The sequence below is a fragment of the Hippocampus zosterae genome, chromosome 11 (genome assembly GCF_025434085.1).
Source record: "Hippocampus zosterae strain Florida chromosome 11, ASM2543408v3, whole genome shotgun sequence".
NCBI classification, from domain to species: domain Eukaryota; kingdom Metazoa; phylum Chordata; class Actinopteri; order Syngnathiformes; family Syngnathidae; genus Hippocampus; species Hippocampus zosterae.
Genome location: NC_067461.1, coordinates 15,158,032 through 15,174,322, shown reverse-complemented (window position 1 = coordinate 15,174,322; position 16,291 = coordinate 15,158,032). Strand labels below are relative to the sequence as shown.

The 16,291-nt window shown below is 43.7% G+C and overlaps 2 protein-coding genes across 7 annotated transcripts in view; both read right to left on the bottom strand.

The window, feature by feature from the left end:
- Window positions 1-2,301: 2,301 nt before the first annotated feature.
- The window catches only part of klc1b (kinesin light chain 1b), a 125,808-nt gene continuing 111,818 nt past the window's right edge, over window positions 2,302-16,291 (bottom strand). Inside the window, exon 13 of the mRNA XM_052080472.1 lies at window positions 2,302-2,471. Coding sequence (XP_051936432.1) covers window positions 2,316-2,471 — 156 coding nt within the window. The 3' untranslated portion in view covers window positions 2,302-2,315. The remainder of the gene's footprint in view (window positions 2,472-16,291) is intronic.
- srfb (serum response factor b) overlaps window positions 2,412-16,291 on the bottom strand; it is a 35,696-nt gene continuing 21,816 nt past the window's right edge. For 2 of the 6 annotated variants that reach the window (XM_052080478.1, XM_052080475.1), the window contains exons 3-8: window positions 10,321-10,561; window positions 7,591-7,755; window positions 7,264-7,374; window positions 5,501-5,698; window positions 5,296-5,372; window positions 2,412-4,028 (exon numbers count right to left, since the gene is read on the bottom strand). In XM_052080478.1, coding sequence (XP_051936438.1) covers window positions 3,933-4,028; window positions 5,296-5,372; window positions 5,501-5,698; window positions 7,264-7,374; window positions 7,591-7,755; window positions 10,321-10,561 — 888 coding nt within the window. In that variant the 3' untranslated portion in view covers window positions 2,412-3,932. Of the gene's footprint in view, window positions 4,029-5,270; window positions 5,373-5,500; window positions 5,699-7,263; window positions 7,375-7,590; window positions 7,756-10,320; window positions 10,562-16,291 lie in introns of all 6 variants that reach the window. The other 4 variants (XM_052080477.1, XM_052080476.1, XM_052080479.1 and 1 more) reach the window with 4 other exon arrangements.

The following is a 16,291-nucleotide window of genomic DNA, read 5'->3' as shown; positions in this document are numbered from 1 at the left end:
TTTCAACATGAGGCCTTCAGTGACGTCACATACATTAACACAATACAGTATAGGCTTGTCAAGCAGCACTTAATTTCAGGGGTATTTAAAACCATCAGGTATGCATTCACAATTAAGAGCAGTAAACTGAATTTATAGATAGTCAAAAATAAAAAGATGATTTAAAAATATGAAATAAAATGCCACCCAAATTACGCTGTGTGATCTTAAACAAGTCTGTCCAGTAAATTGCGCAATGTCGCAGTTTCATACAAGACACCAACCAAACAATAACAAAAACTATTCTTTGAAAATAAAACAGATCATTTGCATTTTGAAAATCGGCGATACAACAGCAAATAACTGAAACTGTTGAGCAGCTGAGATTGAACGAACTTGGTGCACGAAGGTGACTACAATGCGCCATTATAAATAGCAGGTGAGCAGATTTATTTGATACATTTTTGTATCTTTGTGTATCCGTGTCTTTGGAAAGACTGGACTGGACACAAAATAATTTTTAGGTGGGCTTTATTCCCGACTGAACAATTAAAAATTGTTCAGCATTAAGATGAAAGACTGGGATGTTAACTGAATTTTAAAAGAGGTCGAAAAGGGATTTAAGAGATCAAAGAAAATCATTTAACAGATTACAGACAATTACGCCACAATAGACAACAGCAGTGGCTTGTCGATATGTTCCGGTGTGTTGGGTGTGTACAAAGCACGTGATCAAACACAAATGATCTCCCCTGCTGTACAGCGGTTCACACGACTCACTAGTGGCAGATTTCAAACTCCAACCCAAACCACTCCAGATATTGTGCTCTGAATATCGCCAGGGTTACGAGGACGATCATGGGTCTATCAAGTTGGGACAAGCAGTGGGCACAGTTCAGCGACTACCCTCCTTTACGTGCATGTCACCCTTTCTGGTCTGATTCTCACACGCTGCATATGTTCCCGCGTGTTTTGATCTAGTGTGGCTCTTAAAGTGACAGTGCTACATTTGTTAAACAAGGAAGCCTTCACTACAAGCATCTAAGTAAGGTTCACCTGGTTACATTTGTCATTTTATTTCGTTACCATTAATTTAATACTAACGAAATAAAATGACAAGAAGAAATGTAAAATAAAATTCATTTACTCACCAACGTAGTGCCTGTTCATTGAGCTGTACATCCACGCGAGTGCATGTTTTTAAACGCACCGTAGCTTGTAAGTGCCCAGCCGTGCTCTGATGTTTCCTTGTTGCCTTGGTAAAACAACTTATAGAGGTAAATCCAGTGTGGCTCCAAACACCAAATCGGTCCTTAGCAAGCAATCGACATTCCCAGCAGTACAATTTTCAGCGTTTCTCAGAGGCTGTGAGCCACGGGTACCGTTCATATTTGCTCGTCTGAAAATGACGGACAAACCCTTTTCCTTGCAGGGACAGACTAGCTAGCACAGGAGTTGGGTGACCTCTTCGCAAAGTATCCAGCTTTTCGTGGAAGGTCCGTCTTGAAAATTGTGTGGAAAGTAGTTCTTCAACCAGATCAACGTCTTCTTCTTCGGCCATTTTGGGTTAAAATGCAGTGATAGCTCCTTCTAGCAGGCGCTAATCCGATCACCGAACACGCACATCCAGTCTCGATTTGAGGCATAGGTGTCAAACTCAGGTCCTGGAAGGCCGCTGTCCTGCATGTTTTTCAAGTCTCCCTGTTGCAACACACCTGATTCAAATGAACAGGTTCAATGTCAGGCTTGCGCAGAGCTTGCTTATGATCTGATCATTTGAATCAGGTGTGTTGCTACAGGGACACTTGGAAAACAAGCAGGACAGCGGCCCTCCAGGACCTGAGTTTGACACCTATGATGTAAGGCATTCTAGCTGGCCCCTGGTGCGCAGACTCGTGATCTGATTGGCTATTGCAACCTGACTGTGCCCATTCATTTACAGCGCACAGGTGCCTGCTCCGTTTAATCTGAAGGCCACGAGCAAATTTAATTTACGTGGCAACACAAGCTAGGTGAAATATGATTGGTTAAAATCTCTACCATAATAAATAAGTTATTTATCAAGTGGCTTTTAATGTTATTTTAAATAACATTGAAAGCCACTGGACTCAGTGGAAATAATATGACATAAAGAATACAGAAAATAATTTTGTCTACATATTTATGAAAATAAAATAACATGAATGAAATGTATGTTATTGTATGATTGTTTAGGCCAGCAGAGAAGGCCTTGCTGGCCCTGAGGGTCCGCCACTGCTGTTACATTACCCTGAAAACGATGTGCTAGATTAAAAACACAAAACAAGGGACCAGTGCAAAAAATCATCTACAAATGTTTACTTGCATCTCTGATTTAAAAAAAGAAAAAGAAAATTGTCACCCAATGGATTAAAAAAACCCACTGGTGATACAACGATGACACTGAAAATGACCACTGCAGTTTGACTGAGAATCAAACAAATATTTAATTGCAATATTGAAGCTGTGTTGCTGTCGTGTCTTTGAACGTCCAGCAAGTAAGGCAGCATATTTTGCAGCAGCGCGTGTTGTGATATCACAACTTTGACAAAAGAATCCATCTGAATTTAAATAAGGATCAATATTAAATACCTACCCCTAATTAACAGTGGAACCTCCAAAGTTAAACTTACCACAATTTGCATTTCAACAAAAAGTTTCTGGAGAAAAAAAGTGGGCATTTCTGAAATTATTACATCACGCTCAGTGAGCAGCTAAAGCATCAACAATGCATTTTTTTTTAATTGGAAAAGGAAAAGTGTAAAGGGCAACTGAAATGCAAACAATCAGACTGCTCAATATAATGTGGGCATGATTATATTACATATTGTATTATTTTATTTTTGCAAGCAGATTCCAAGAAAGCAGAAACTACCAGTGAAATATATCAACAAACATTCGCCACTTTGCAGCTACTCTGCATCTTCAAATGATGAGTAGTTTTGCTTTATTGTAGCTTTAGAGATGTTTGATGTTTGTGTGTAGGGATGTTAAAATGTGACATAAGACGTTGCCTGTCATGTACATTAAAGCTTTCAGAATGTTAACCGTTTTGAGTTGCATGAACGCGATCCGTCCATTCCAATCACAACAATTCGAATGATGGATTGGGTTCAACATTGAAGGTTCCACTGAATATTGTGCGATAGCGTTTGGTGTACGCGTTGTCCACACTTGTCCAATTTAATTGTGGTTCTGTGCAATCAGATTCCTATGAATGTCCAACAGTCTGCACTCCACGTAACAATGATGTATGTCCTCACCCCCACATGACAAACCTGCTTGAGTCTTTGTGAAGCAGTCATGTAGTAGAACAGCATGAAAAGCATTTTCAAATATTTCCCAAACGGTATACATGTACATATTCACTTCTTGCCGTCATTGTCATGTACATACAAAACCACAACATAAAAAAAACAAAAAAAACAAAACAAAATAAAAACAACTCCATGCCGTTACACAAAACTAAACCTGGTTAAAAATACAAGTTGTTTGCTTTTTTTTAATCTTTAAAAACTATATACAGATTAGCAAAAGTCATAATTCTCCATTGACACACACAGATGCGCGTGTGTACATTCATACAAACGTCTTTGGCTGGCGTGACACTTTGTGACCCCCCAACTGAGTGTTCATGTAATTGTATCTTCAAAAACAAGCAAAAAAAAAAAAAGGTGCACACGCACGCACACACAAAAATACCATCTAATGACATCGAAAATAGGATTCTGATGACACGTGTAGTGATATACTTCCTATGCATTTGCGAATATATACTGTAGATATATGTATATATATACATACCAAAACATACGGGCGAAAGGTCAACTCACACACAGGCCCTTGATTGTGTGTTTGTATGTAAGGTCACATTGAGAAGTTTGATATAGGAAGGCATCAATAAATAAAGAGAAAAACGCTCTCGCTTGCCTCCATCAGTCACTTTTGGAGTTTTGCGCCGCGTCCAAGTTGACCACCTGCAACTCGGTCAGGTTAGTGCTGCTGCCGCTCGACTGAGGCCCAATCACCATCTGGAACGCAAACACAGCCGAGGCGTTAACCTGGGCACTCGCTAAGCAGAGACTTCATTAGGTACGCCTGCCCGACCCCAGGACGCTCAATGAGGGCATGGCATCATCGGACTGACGGCTGTTTCTCAGAGAGTTTGTTGAGACTGTTGGACATCATCTCAGTGTTTCAAATACGCCGTCAAATTTGTTTTGCACTCTATTTCTGGGCTAATATCTGTTCATAAGAAGTGCTTACGGCAGAGCTGGGCAAAGATGTGTGCTTAACGGTCCCGTTTGAGTATTAAAATGGTCATATGATTTTGAAAACAAAAATAAAAGGTGTATTTTTTCATACTTAAATAATTCTCATTTTTATGATTCATGAATATATAAATTATAATTGATTGACTGATTATTGTACATAATAAAAATATAGCAAATACATTATTATTTATTCAAGGAAAAACATTTTAATTATTTAACATAAATTAAAACATGGGCGAAAAAATGAATACATTTTGACCAGCCAATTGTAGGAGGAAACCACCCACTAAATTCTAGCAAACATATAATACTGTTAATAATGGAACCGCCCAGTAAGTACGAATGGGCCGTATGTGGCCCCCAAGGGCACACTTGGCTCCCTGGCTGCTTTCAAGTAATGCGAATATAAAGAAATGCATTGAATATTTGAAAGGCCAGCACGAGTGAAATAAGAAACAGCTCTCAGTATGATGCAGCGCAGCCGTACACAACAACATCCACGTTAAGAATACACATTGTTTGATTCAGAACAACAAAACCGTGCCACTGATAGAAAATGATCATTATTATGATCGTTCGATTGTGCAGGTGCACCAAATGTGATGTAAGTTTGTGGACATATATTTCTTATTCGGAAGGGGTCGCTGACGAGGGTATAAAAAAATTGATCTGGTTATTTTTGTACAAAAGTAGCGCAAATATATTTTTGGTGCTTCAAGTGAAAATGTCCCTGCAGCCACACAAAAACGGGGAGACCATGCACACTGCACAAAGGGATGTCTGTGCCCACGTTCGAACCCTGAACCACAGAACCGCGCGGCAGAAATGCTAACCACTGGCCCAAGTGCTGCCTATCAAAACACATTTATGAGCCTGAACTACAAGAGAACAACGGCGTGACATTGGCGGAACGTGGTGGCAGGTGACGCCCGCGTGCTCTGTTAACGGGTGGCGAGGTCACGTGACATGCGGGTTGCAGAGGGAAGAGCAGAGTTTCACTTGTGAAATGCAGATCTTGCCGTACTGGGTGAAGTTGCACCGCCGAGACGGGGATCTGCACTGTTCCTGGAGGGGCCGTGAGGAACACTTGCGGGACAGACGCTGCCGGGGTGGGAGAAAGAGGGAGAGGAAGACCCTTCAGGTGTCGCGCTTGCATCAAATCAATGCTAAAAGGGTTGCAGGTGCACATGTGTGTGTGTGGGTGTGTGTGTGTGTGTGGGTTGCTTTACCTGCATCGTGGGCTTGCGCGTGGGAAACCTGCATGGCCGACGTGCCCTGGGAGAAGGCATTGAGCACGGCGAGCCCTCCGTCGGCCAGCGCGGGCGTGGAGGCGTACATCACCGTGTGGGGGCTGGGGTACATCATGTGACCGGCCACAGACGACGGCACCGTTGAGGTGACGATAGTCGCTGGGAGACTCACCGTAGCTGACAGAAAGATGCGCTAACTATTATAACTAGCCAACTATAGGACTAAGTGTGTGCGCACAGGTGTGTGCAGTTAGCCGCCAGGAGGTTAACTGCAGGCGCTTATTTTCAAATAAAACAAGTCTAGTACACGCGTCAAGTCCTAGTTCGGCTCTCTTGGGAAATGAAGTCTATCTTTGCGGACTGCGGGCACACCCTTGACTGGTCGCTAGCCAATAAAACGGCACATACTGAGAAAGAAGCATTCGCAATCATCGTCACCAGTGGACAATTCAGGGAGTTGGGGAGGGCAAACTTTGGTGCTCAAGGGCAGAGTTCTTTAAAACAGACAGGTTGAGAAAAACTAAGTGTGAACCGGTCAGTCTAATATGCAAACTGGTAACAATGATTAGCTTTTTCTGATATCATTATTTAAGTTCATCTTCATGAACCAACTAAGGGCCTTATTCAAATGAATACAAATTGTTAAGTGTAAAATTGATTATGGATAGGGTATCCCCCGCCACCCCCCCCCCAAAAAAAAATTGCAAGCCAAAATTTTTACATAAGGAAAAAAAACAACTCACATTTTAGCAGGACGGACAGAAGCAGATCGAGATTTTGTATTGACTGTTTTATTCGAACTGGTCTATGTGCTCCTCCTATAATTTCTACTCGGAGAGAGAATCACTTCTAGACAAGATAATGTTATGGGGGTGGGAGACCTAAATTCTAATTTGAGTTTCGAGGTGGGAAGAAAGACATTAAGAGGTAAGTCATAACTTGCACACATGATTGTTGTTACAAAATAAATATAATAATATCTTCACGTTCATTAGAGGGGACATGTTAAGGACAAGTGATTTTCTAAATTGCTTGTACACAAATACTTTGCCGTTGCATCTCCAGAGTGCCTGCCCGCTCATCCTGCGTGAAATTAAACAACCAAATGGATCTTTTCTGGAAATGGGTACTGCGGTTCTGAATTTTGCAAACGGTGAGATTCGCAGCTAATTCACGTCATTTACATCATAACTGCCCCCACACTGAGTTTCTCAGTGCTCCCCTGCCACTTTCAATCCACAGCCAGACTAGACTGTCGAAAACACTTTCACATCCAACCTCATAGCGCCGCTTTGCATTTTTGTTGCATGCGCCGATTAGCATTAGCCAACAGTGTTTGCTCTAATGAGTGGCATGTACAGCAAGTGGTGGTTTGGTCATTGCATCAATCTATAGCATTATGCACCAAATACACTGGCTAATGGCTAAATGTACGAAGCACTGACGCCACAAGCAAAAGTGTAACCCTTGATTTGTGGGGTCTTTTGACGAACCTTCATTTATTCATTTTTAAATAGTCAAAATAAATGCCCGTCTTCTTTAAGTTTGCATTTTATTATTGGATTGTCCTTCACTTACTGACAACTTCGACCTGTGGGAAACATGCAGCCCACTCAGTTTCTTTTCTTTAATCTAGCCTACCAAAGCATTTACTTTATTGAGAATCCTGCAATACTTCTTAGGGTCAATGTGGCCATTTCCCCCTCCTAAGTGGTTCGGTAAAATGTATGTACTCGATATACCCGTGGAGTTTGTAGAGGTGTGGGACATCTCAGGGCTGCTCTCACTGTTGGAGATGGTCTGGGTGTTGGGGTGCACCTGAATGGCCTGGAGCTGCTGAGGGACACCCGCCCCTGGAGATAAGACACACACAGGAAGTCACGCAACTGAGCAACAAGTCAACAAACACACCAGAACAAGAGAATCGCCGTAGTTGTGCGTTAGATGAAGCCTTGTGAAGAATTTAGGCGCCTGAGTTCGAGCCAGACAGTGAATCGGGGCAGCAGCAGTGGTGGTTAATAGCACGGTAGTAGTCGTAGTAGGAATGGTGGCAGGCCAGAGCAGGTCACCTGTGAGGGAGACAGCAGCAGGGAAGCGGAAGACGGCCTGCTGGCCCTGCTGAGGCTGAGGGGCGGCGGTCAGAGTCTGACCATGCTGCCCCTGGAGAGTCAGGGAGTGCTGCTGCAGCTGGCTCAGAGGAATGGTGGGGGTGCCGGGGGGGAGAGGAGTGCCTGCTGAAGGAGGCAGCCGCACACACACACACACACACAGAACAGAGTGGCAGAGGACTGAATGTAAGAAAAGGCTGCTGTGTGGAGAAAGGCACCCTTCAGAGAGACAGAAGCCATACAGATGAGATCACAAAGCAGTCCCCAATCACCACACAGAAGGAAATCAACACGAAAAATATCACAAAGAAATGTATTTTTGTCCATGAGTACGTTGTGATAAGGAAACTTAAAGACTAAACTAGTAAAACGGCATAGTGTACAATTCAGTCCCGCATATTTGCAATTCAGCCTTCACGGATTTTGTTTTTTCGCTATTGACAATTTTTGTGCCCAAGCCAAGGGAAAAAACAGTATTGCTTGGCAATAACAGCATTGCTTTGGCACCATCTTGTGGCATCTTGATACAAAGAAACTGTATTTACATGAGTTGAGGAGCTTAGTTTAGATTGTGGCATCTACGGGCAATTCGGAATGCTTTGTTAGGGCGATTCCTGGCAGATTTTCACTATTTGGGGCTGAGCACCGTCCCCATGGCCAAATAAAACGCTGTTCGATTTTGTTCTTGACTAGCAGGGGAACACCCTGTGAATAAACGCAAAGTCACACATTCATTCATCACGCCGAGGAGATTTGATACTATATTCTCCAAGCCCGTTCCTTATATAACATAGTTTGAGATTCAGCGTCATCCAACGGGGCCTACGAATAAGCTGCAACAAACAGTTTCTGGCTACACCGTGTTGCATTCCTTATGTACGATTAAGCTCAGTTGGTTTTGCATGTACAAGAAAAAAAACAATAAAAACCAACATCACCAGTGTCAACAACCTCTCTAAGCAAAATGACGGTGCTTTTCAGGTTTAGTATTGCTTTCGTATCATTTTAGCGCTGTAACTATCAGCACACACACACCCACACGCGCGCTCCCATACACACACGCGGCGCAGCATGACATTGAGTGATGAGATTCAGGTGAGAGTCGCACCCTTTATTTGAATGTCGCAGGGATGGCTTTTTACATTTCTCTCGTTTATCCGACTCAGGTACAAGACAGTGATGATGCCATTATGCACTTGAGTGTCTCTGCCCACAAACTAATTGGACCTAATACAGCAGCCGCACGAAGATTTCCCTCCCAGAAATGTAATAACGCAATGAAGGATTCATTTTTAAATGATCTGTGTTGGCTTGCTAATGCGGTATATTTTCGACACTCTCTCTTGACAGAAATAAAAAACTGGGCATTATTATTATGAGGGCCGATTCTATTTTTTTATTTATTTTTAACGATGAGAATACTAGACGTCATTAGTTGAGTGAAGCCACACCATGTTTTGACACGGAGACATAAAAGTATGGTAAAAAATAGCAGCTTTATGATTCGAACAATCTGTTGCAGTACATGTCAGAAAATAATACATATTTGGTACCTCCCTCTTCTCTTCTTCACGTGGATAATATGTGCTAATGTTCCCCAAGCTTTTAGCAAATTTGTTCATATGTGTGAACACCCTCACATTTAGTCACATGCTCGTCAAACAGGCGCTAAGCTCGGGTGTGTTGTTCCACATGCTAATGCCAGACAGGTGGCACAGTGCGGTGGAACGGGTGTCGGTGTGGCCGTGGGCGATCATGTCAGGGAAGGTTGCAGAGGAGAAAGAAGCAAAAAGACTGAAGGAGGAACAGGAGCAACATGGCTATTATTGCGCTAGCAGACCCAATGATATAGCGGCCACCGAGTGACTGTTCGGCTGTGGCAGAAGACCACAACTATCATGTGACGTAGACGGCGGCACCGACAGTCTGACGGCAAAAAGGAAAGGAGGCAGTGCCCATCTAAGCATGATCTACACGTTTCTGTACTTACTGAAGCGGGGTTAATAAATAAATTCTGCTTCGAAACAAACATTATGCTATTATACAAATATTGCATTTAGCACTACAGTTAGGTGTTTCAATCAACTGCATCACCATTTTGACCGGTTCTCAAAAACAGGTATTTAAATGCGTTAAATAGGCCCTCCCAGTTTTTCCTTGCGCTGCCAACAGAAACAGGAAATATCCGGAATCATTGCTGGGGAAGCCGATTGGCACCCCCAAATTGAAGTGTGCCCGCCCCTCAAAGTCCTCAGTCGAACTCTCTTTCCTGGGAAAAACATTGACATCTAGTTCAAAACCAAGCCTCAGTTTCACCAAGTATATTTCCCGTCATCACAAGCCATGATGCGTAAGTGAATATTCATGACAAATTTTAGGCTGTGTTCTGCAGCCCTCGCTGCCAGGCCTATTGTGCCCCCCTCACCTAATTATTCCTGTATGAAAGTGGAAATCAAAAGGCTGTGAGTGTGTGTGAGTAGCTTTGAAAGGCGTGACGTAAACAGCCTAACAAGTGAAGCACGACCGGCCTGAGATGGCGCTCGAGATGTTGGCAAGGTTCCATTTAAATTCGAATCAGCTAACCACGCATTCACTCGGCCAAACGCGTCTGTGCGAGTCGCAGGGACGACGTGATGCAAAAATAAATAAAATATCAAGAAAACACACAAACAACAGAACGCTTCAACCTACCGGGCATGAAAGTGAAGCCACCGGGCAGTTGCATCACGCCCGTAGAGGTGCCGGTGGTCTTGAGGACAGTCCCGTTGGCGCTGACGCTGGTGCTGGCGGAAACGGGCGCCAGGTAGTTGGTGATGGGAAAGTTGGGCCCGCTGCTCACCTGCATGCTGGTGGAGGTGGTGGGCACGGTGGCCTGGGCGCTGCTGGTGCCGCCTGGTAGGCCGGCTACTGTGAACGTGGGTTTCAAAGTATCCTGAGGCAACAGATAGAGAAAATACCAGTTACCGGTACATCATCTCCGGCAAAGGAAACAATATTGAAAAAAGGACATCTTGAAAAGCTTTGATTCACCTCGCCTTTGAGATTTAATTCATACTTACTCATTTTCACACTTGATTTGGTGAAAACATAACAATTTTGATTTGGAATGACAATTTCTGAGACGAATGTGAACATTATTACACGGGTGGACGCAGACCACTTGAGGAGGTGGGTCTCATTTGGCTGTTCAATTCTGTTCAGATCAAGGGTGAATGCTGCACAGGCCTTAAAAAGACACAAGAAAGTGTTGGCATGCATGCATAAATAAATAAAATGAACAGTTCAACTCAACATAGTCCATGCATCCCCCTGTGGCAATGATCTCTTTGTAGGTGAACTCATGACATTTTTTCTTAAATACAATTTTATAAGCTCTCCTCAGAACATGCCGGCTGTTAAAAATATCCCCTTTAAAAACACACACATGCACACCCGCACACAACGTCATATACTAGAAGAGAGTATTGCTGTGGTGGAATCAAATCAATCCAATCAAGTCACCTTTCCATAACAAAATTAATTGATATTCCCTAAAAAACAAAAGAACCTGCTGCTTTGTTACGGTTTTAATCAAGCAAAACAGCACTTTAATGTATAAAACTATAAGTAGAACGTTACGGAAACAACTGTAATGTTGCACGCGTGCCTTTGCAAGCCGTTGGCCTCCACTCCATACATTCTCAAAATGTGAACTGTGAAGTTGAGATTTGTGAAGATGGGGATGGAAAGCATGCTGGCTCAAAATCTGCCACAGTACATGCAAAAGATGACTGGTAATTAGTGAACAGTCCAAGGTGTACTCACTCCTTGACTTACAATAAGTCGGTGTATGAAACGAGTGCATGCGTTTGCAAATGGAGGTTGCATTTTTGTCCTGCTCCTCCACACATTGTGGTCGCAGCAGACATTCACTTGTGGGGAACTACAATAACAACCTTAATGGGGCTTTTCCTCCCAAAGGCAGCTGGATGCATGGAGGCGAGTAAGCGGTGGAGGGTTTAAAGTAAGCACGATAATTTCATGAATCAATGGACGGGCGGCAGGGACCAGACGTGACACAAACAAGGTACAGACTGGAACCTCTCTAATTGCAGCCACATGTACAACTACAAGTTCACTCTTTTGCCTGGCAAAAACAAAGTTGTCAGTTGCTATGTGGGTTAAACTGAACGACTATCCCGGATTGTTTAGGTTGTTGTTCATTCATCCATTATAATAGTTGAGTTCAGCTGCATTCAAACATGTTGCCATGACAACATTGACCACTCTAACATCTCTACAAAAGGCGCAAATGCACACACAACGTATGATTGAATGACGCTTGACCACACAGTATGCTAATGTGAAACTCCATTGATAAGCAGAGCAGGATGTGTTGCTGAGTGGGCTGCACAAGAGAAGACGATTGGATACGACTGAAAATAAACAAGCTAGTTTCCATCACCTTGTAACAGTCAATTGAGAACACATCGGAAGGAAACGTACAATAAAAGTGCAACATGAGAGTGCAAACACAATGTGCTACCGCCTAGTTGCCTTTTGCTACTCACACATTCACAGATTCTTTTTTACTTCTGTTATTCACTGTAAAACACCCATAGTTGCTATTTTTTGTGCTTTTTCCACAACACCATAAGATGCCACAAGATGGCACCAAATCCGTGTCAAGCAGACAGCACGGCTGGCGTCCTTATCAATTCGACAAGGTTTTGGCGCATCCTGTTGCCAAGGAACCGAAGTGGTAACTTCACCTGCAAGTTTAATTTCTTCTGTGACTGAACTCTTAATTCAATTTACTCATGCAATAACATCTTGACCTAACTTGTGAGTTTTTTGAAAAACGAGCATGTTGCTCAGCTACTTTTTTGCTTCGACTTGCAAGAAAAATACAATACAATACATGCCGATTTGTATAGCGCTTTCACAACAGCGGCAGCTGTAACAAAGCACTTTACAAAACAGTTAACATAAAGTAAAATAATAAACACAACACAACATAAAACACGGACAGTCATGCAGTTCTAACCACTTTTCCATCACACGCTTTGTTGTTTGAAGCAGTTTGAGATGAAAGAGGAGAGAATCAAAGTGTCCTTTAACCTGTGGATCAGAGACGTCATGCTCAAAATGTGCACACGTCGGCTACAAGCTAAGTTTCAAAGTCAACAAGAAGCTGTAGCATCCATTGACGAAAAAAGAGATTGGTTCACTTCTCCTGTCCCATGGAAATCCATTTCAATTCCAAGCGGCGACTCACGGTTCCAAATACGCATCGGCGCTCTTCGCCAACGCTCCTCTCTCCTCATCCTCAACTTCAGCGGCCATCCATCCAGCCGCACCAACACCAACTGTCCAACAGCGCTGACATAGCCACTGAACAAATCGGGGTTGTGAAAAATTCTGCCCATTACTGGCGCAAAAAACACAAGCGCCCCAGGTCTGTCCAGCACCGACAGTCAATGGCGCCGACATTCCTCCCAATCAAAATCTGTGCTGGTACAGGCATACTGCCGAGAAGGCGCAACCACCAAGCACAAATACTGCTCCTTTGACTAATGTCGTGGCCAAAAAGCGCTGAAAACAGTCCATATCAGGTCCAAACAATGAAACAACAAACAACATGTGACAAACAAAAACAGCAAAAAAGAACAAAAAAGCAAGGCTCTTGAAGAGCACTTGCCGAAGGCTGCCTACTCGGGCGCCATCTTGGGAAAAAAAAAAAAGCTTGAGAGCATGGCACTGTACAATGGCATTGAATTCAAGTCAAGTCACAACAACCGACAGTTGGACAACTGTTCAAAAAGGAGGCTTCGAGATGTGTAGCGCCACTCCCTCTTGAGGTTTAACGTTAAACTCAACACGTAACAACAAAAATCCCACAATGTATATTTAAAATGACTTTGCCTTCATCCACGATCTTAACTTAAACAAAGTAAAACGCCATGGACGGGATAACGACAACAGATAAATACTCTAAGACTGGCCCTTTTCTGTGTTTTATTGCTAAGGGTAAGGATTAATCAATGCCCAAGAACAGATTTGATGCATTAATGCAGCAGTGGGCAACCTGCGGCTTGCGAGCCGCATGCGGCAACAATGCCATTCAAACGATAGCGCTAAATATACAGAACGTACTACGTCAGCCTATTATCAATCCCGTTACTTGATTGACATAGAGGGCAACCAATCATATGACTGAATCACCACTCATGTGCAAACAACGGTGCTATGTGCTAAGCTATTCAGCGAATTACCTCTGATGTCAAGGCAGAGTTGCCCAATACTGTACGTCGATCGCAATCAACTGGGAGCCACCGGACTGGTCCCAAGTCGACCGCAAGGGGTGGGAGGAGGAAATGGGGGGTGGTTTGTATGTTTGTGTCTTTAGCTTGTTAGCTCATGTTCCATCCGTTCTGGCTGTTGCTCATCGTGGCATGAGTCCATATGTGCGCAAGTGCATGGTTGGGCATCCGTGTGTGTGTGTGTGCGTGCGTGAGGATGCCCATGTGTATGTGGCTCTTTGCAGGAACACAATAAAAAAAATGTCTCTTTGTCTCTGACTGGTTGGCCACAACTGCATTAATGTATTACTGTAACACGTGCTTTGGTAGTAATTGACTTGGCAGTAGTGTGGAACTACAAGTCAAACGGACATTATTTTAAAATACTATTGTTTTCTTTTATTTAGCTTGAAAGGGAGAAAATGCTTCTCAGTCTACACGGAGCAATATTTTCTTTGCAAAGACAGAGTCTTTCATACAGTTCATGGACTGAATCTCAAGCAAGAGACGCGTCTGTTGGGCCCTGCCAGTCATTGCCATCTTTTCCGTTATTAAAAAAAAAAATCTGGAAACTGTCTAGTTAATCAACCTGAGCCTGAAGCTGGGCAGAGCTCCACAGCTGTGGAAAACTTCGTGCCTGGTCCCAGTGCCCAAGACCCCTCACCCTAAGGAGCTGAACAGCTACAGACCGGTGGCGCTGACGTCTCACCTGATGAAGACGCTGGAGAGACTCATCCTCGCCCACCTTCGACCGCTGGTGAGCCCGTCACTGGACCCGCTGCAGTTTGCCTATCAGCCTGGCATCGGCGTGGAAGACGCCATTATCTACCTCCTCCACTCAGTGCTGTCACACTTGGAGAAGGCTGGGAGCACTGTGAGAATCATGTTCTTTGATTTCTCCAGTGCCTTCAACACCATCCAGCCCAATTTGCTGGGAGGCAAACTGCAGAACGCCGGAGTGGACCACCATCTCACAGCATGGATCATAGACTACCTCACAAATCGGCCGCAGTACGTGAGATTGCAGAGCTGTGAGTCGGACCGGCTTCTCTGCAGCACTGGAGCGCCGCAGGGGACTGTTCTGGCTCCATTCCTGTTCATCCTCTACACCTCGGACTTCAGACACGTCACTCCAAACTGCCACCTTCAGAAGTTCTCCGATGACTCTGCGATTGTTGGCCTCATTACAGAAGGGGACGATCGGGAGTACAGGGGACTGACAAAGGACTTTGTGGACTGGTGCCAGCAGAATCTCCTCCAGATCAACCCTAGGAAAACTAAGGAGTTGATTGTGGATTTCTGCATGAAAAAGTCCTCACCAGCACCGATGAACATCCAGGGTATGGACATAGAGAGGGTGACCTCCTACAAGTACCGTGGTGTTCTTCTGAACGACAAACTGCACTGGTCTACAAACACGGACACCCTGATTAGGAAAGGACAGAGCCGACTCTTCCTACTCAGGAAACTGAGGTCTTTTGGGGTTCAGGGGTCACTCCTTAAGACGTTCTATAACTCGGTGGTGGCCTCGGCCATCCATTATGGCATTGTCTGCTGGTCAGGCAGCATCTCAGCCCGGGACAGAAAGAGACTGGAGCGACTGGTCAGGAAGGCCAGTTCTGTCCTGGGTTGCTCCCTTGACACTCTGGAGGAGGTGGGCAACAGAAGGATGCTAACTAAGCTAAAAGCTATGATGGCCAGTCCCTCCCACCCCCTCCAGCCCGCCCTGACAGCACTTGGTAGCTCCTTCAGCCAGAGACTGTTACACCCGCGCTGCAAGGAGAGATACCGACGCTCGTTCCTACCGACTGCTGTCAGGCTGATGAATAAACAATAACAATCATAATAATAATAATAATTAAATGATGTGAAGGAAAATTGTAAATAGTACTGCGATTTATCCATTTGTGTTCATATTGTATTTAATTGAAAGATGTTTGTTGTTTTTTTTTCTCTTTCTCCTTTCTTCTTTCTACATACATTCTTGCTGCTGGAGGCTGTAAATTTCCCCAGTGTGGGACGAATAAAGGATATCTTATCTTATCTTAATAACTTGGAACAAACATACTCTAAACTGCCCGACCATAAATTAAGAGTCGAATCACACAACTATGCCATTTTTTGCATGCCATGAGCTGCAGATGTCAGAAAATGTGTCTACTGTGTAAGTCATTCATTCAGATTTTGATTTAAATCAAGTTTTTCTATCCATGACAGCCATAATCTGTGGAAACATGATGGCTTCAAAGCCAAGACGTTAGCAGAGCTACAGTGTGGTTGGGTGCAGCGATTTGCAGGATTTTGTATTAATCACACATAAACAGACACAATATCATGACCATCAGCACCAGAAAGCCCATAAATCAAAAGTTCCTGATAAC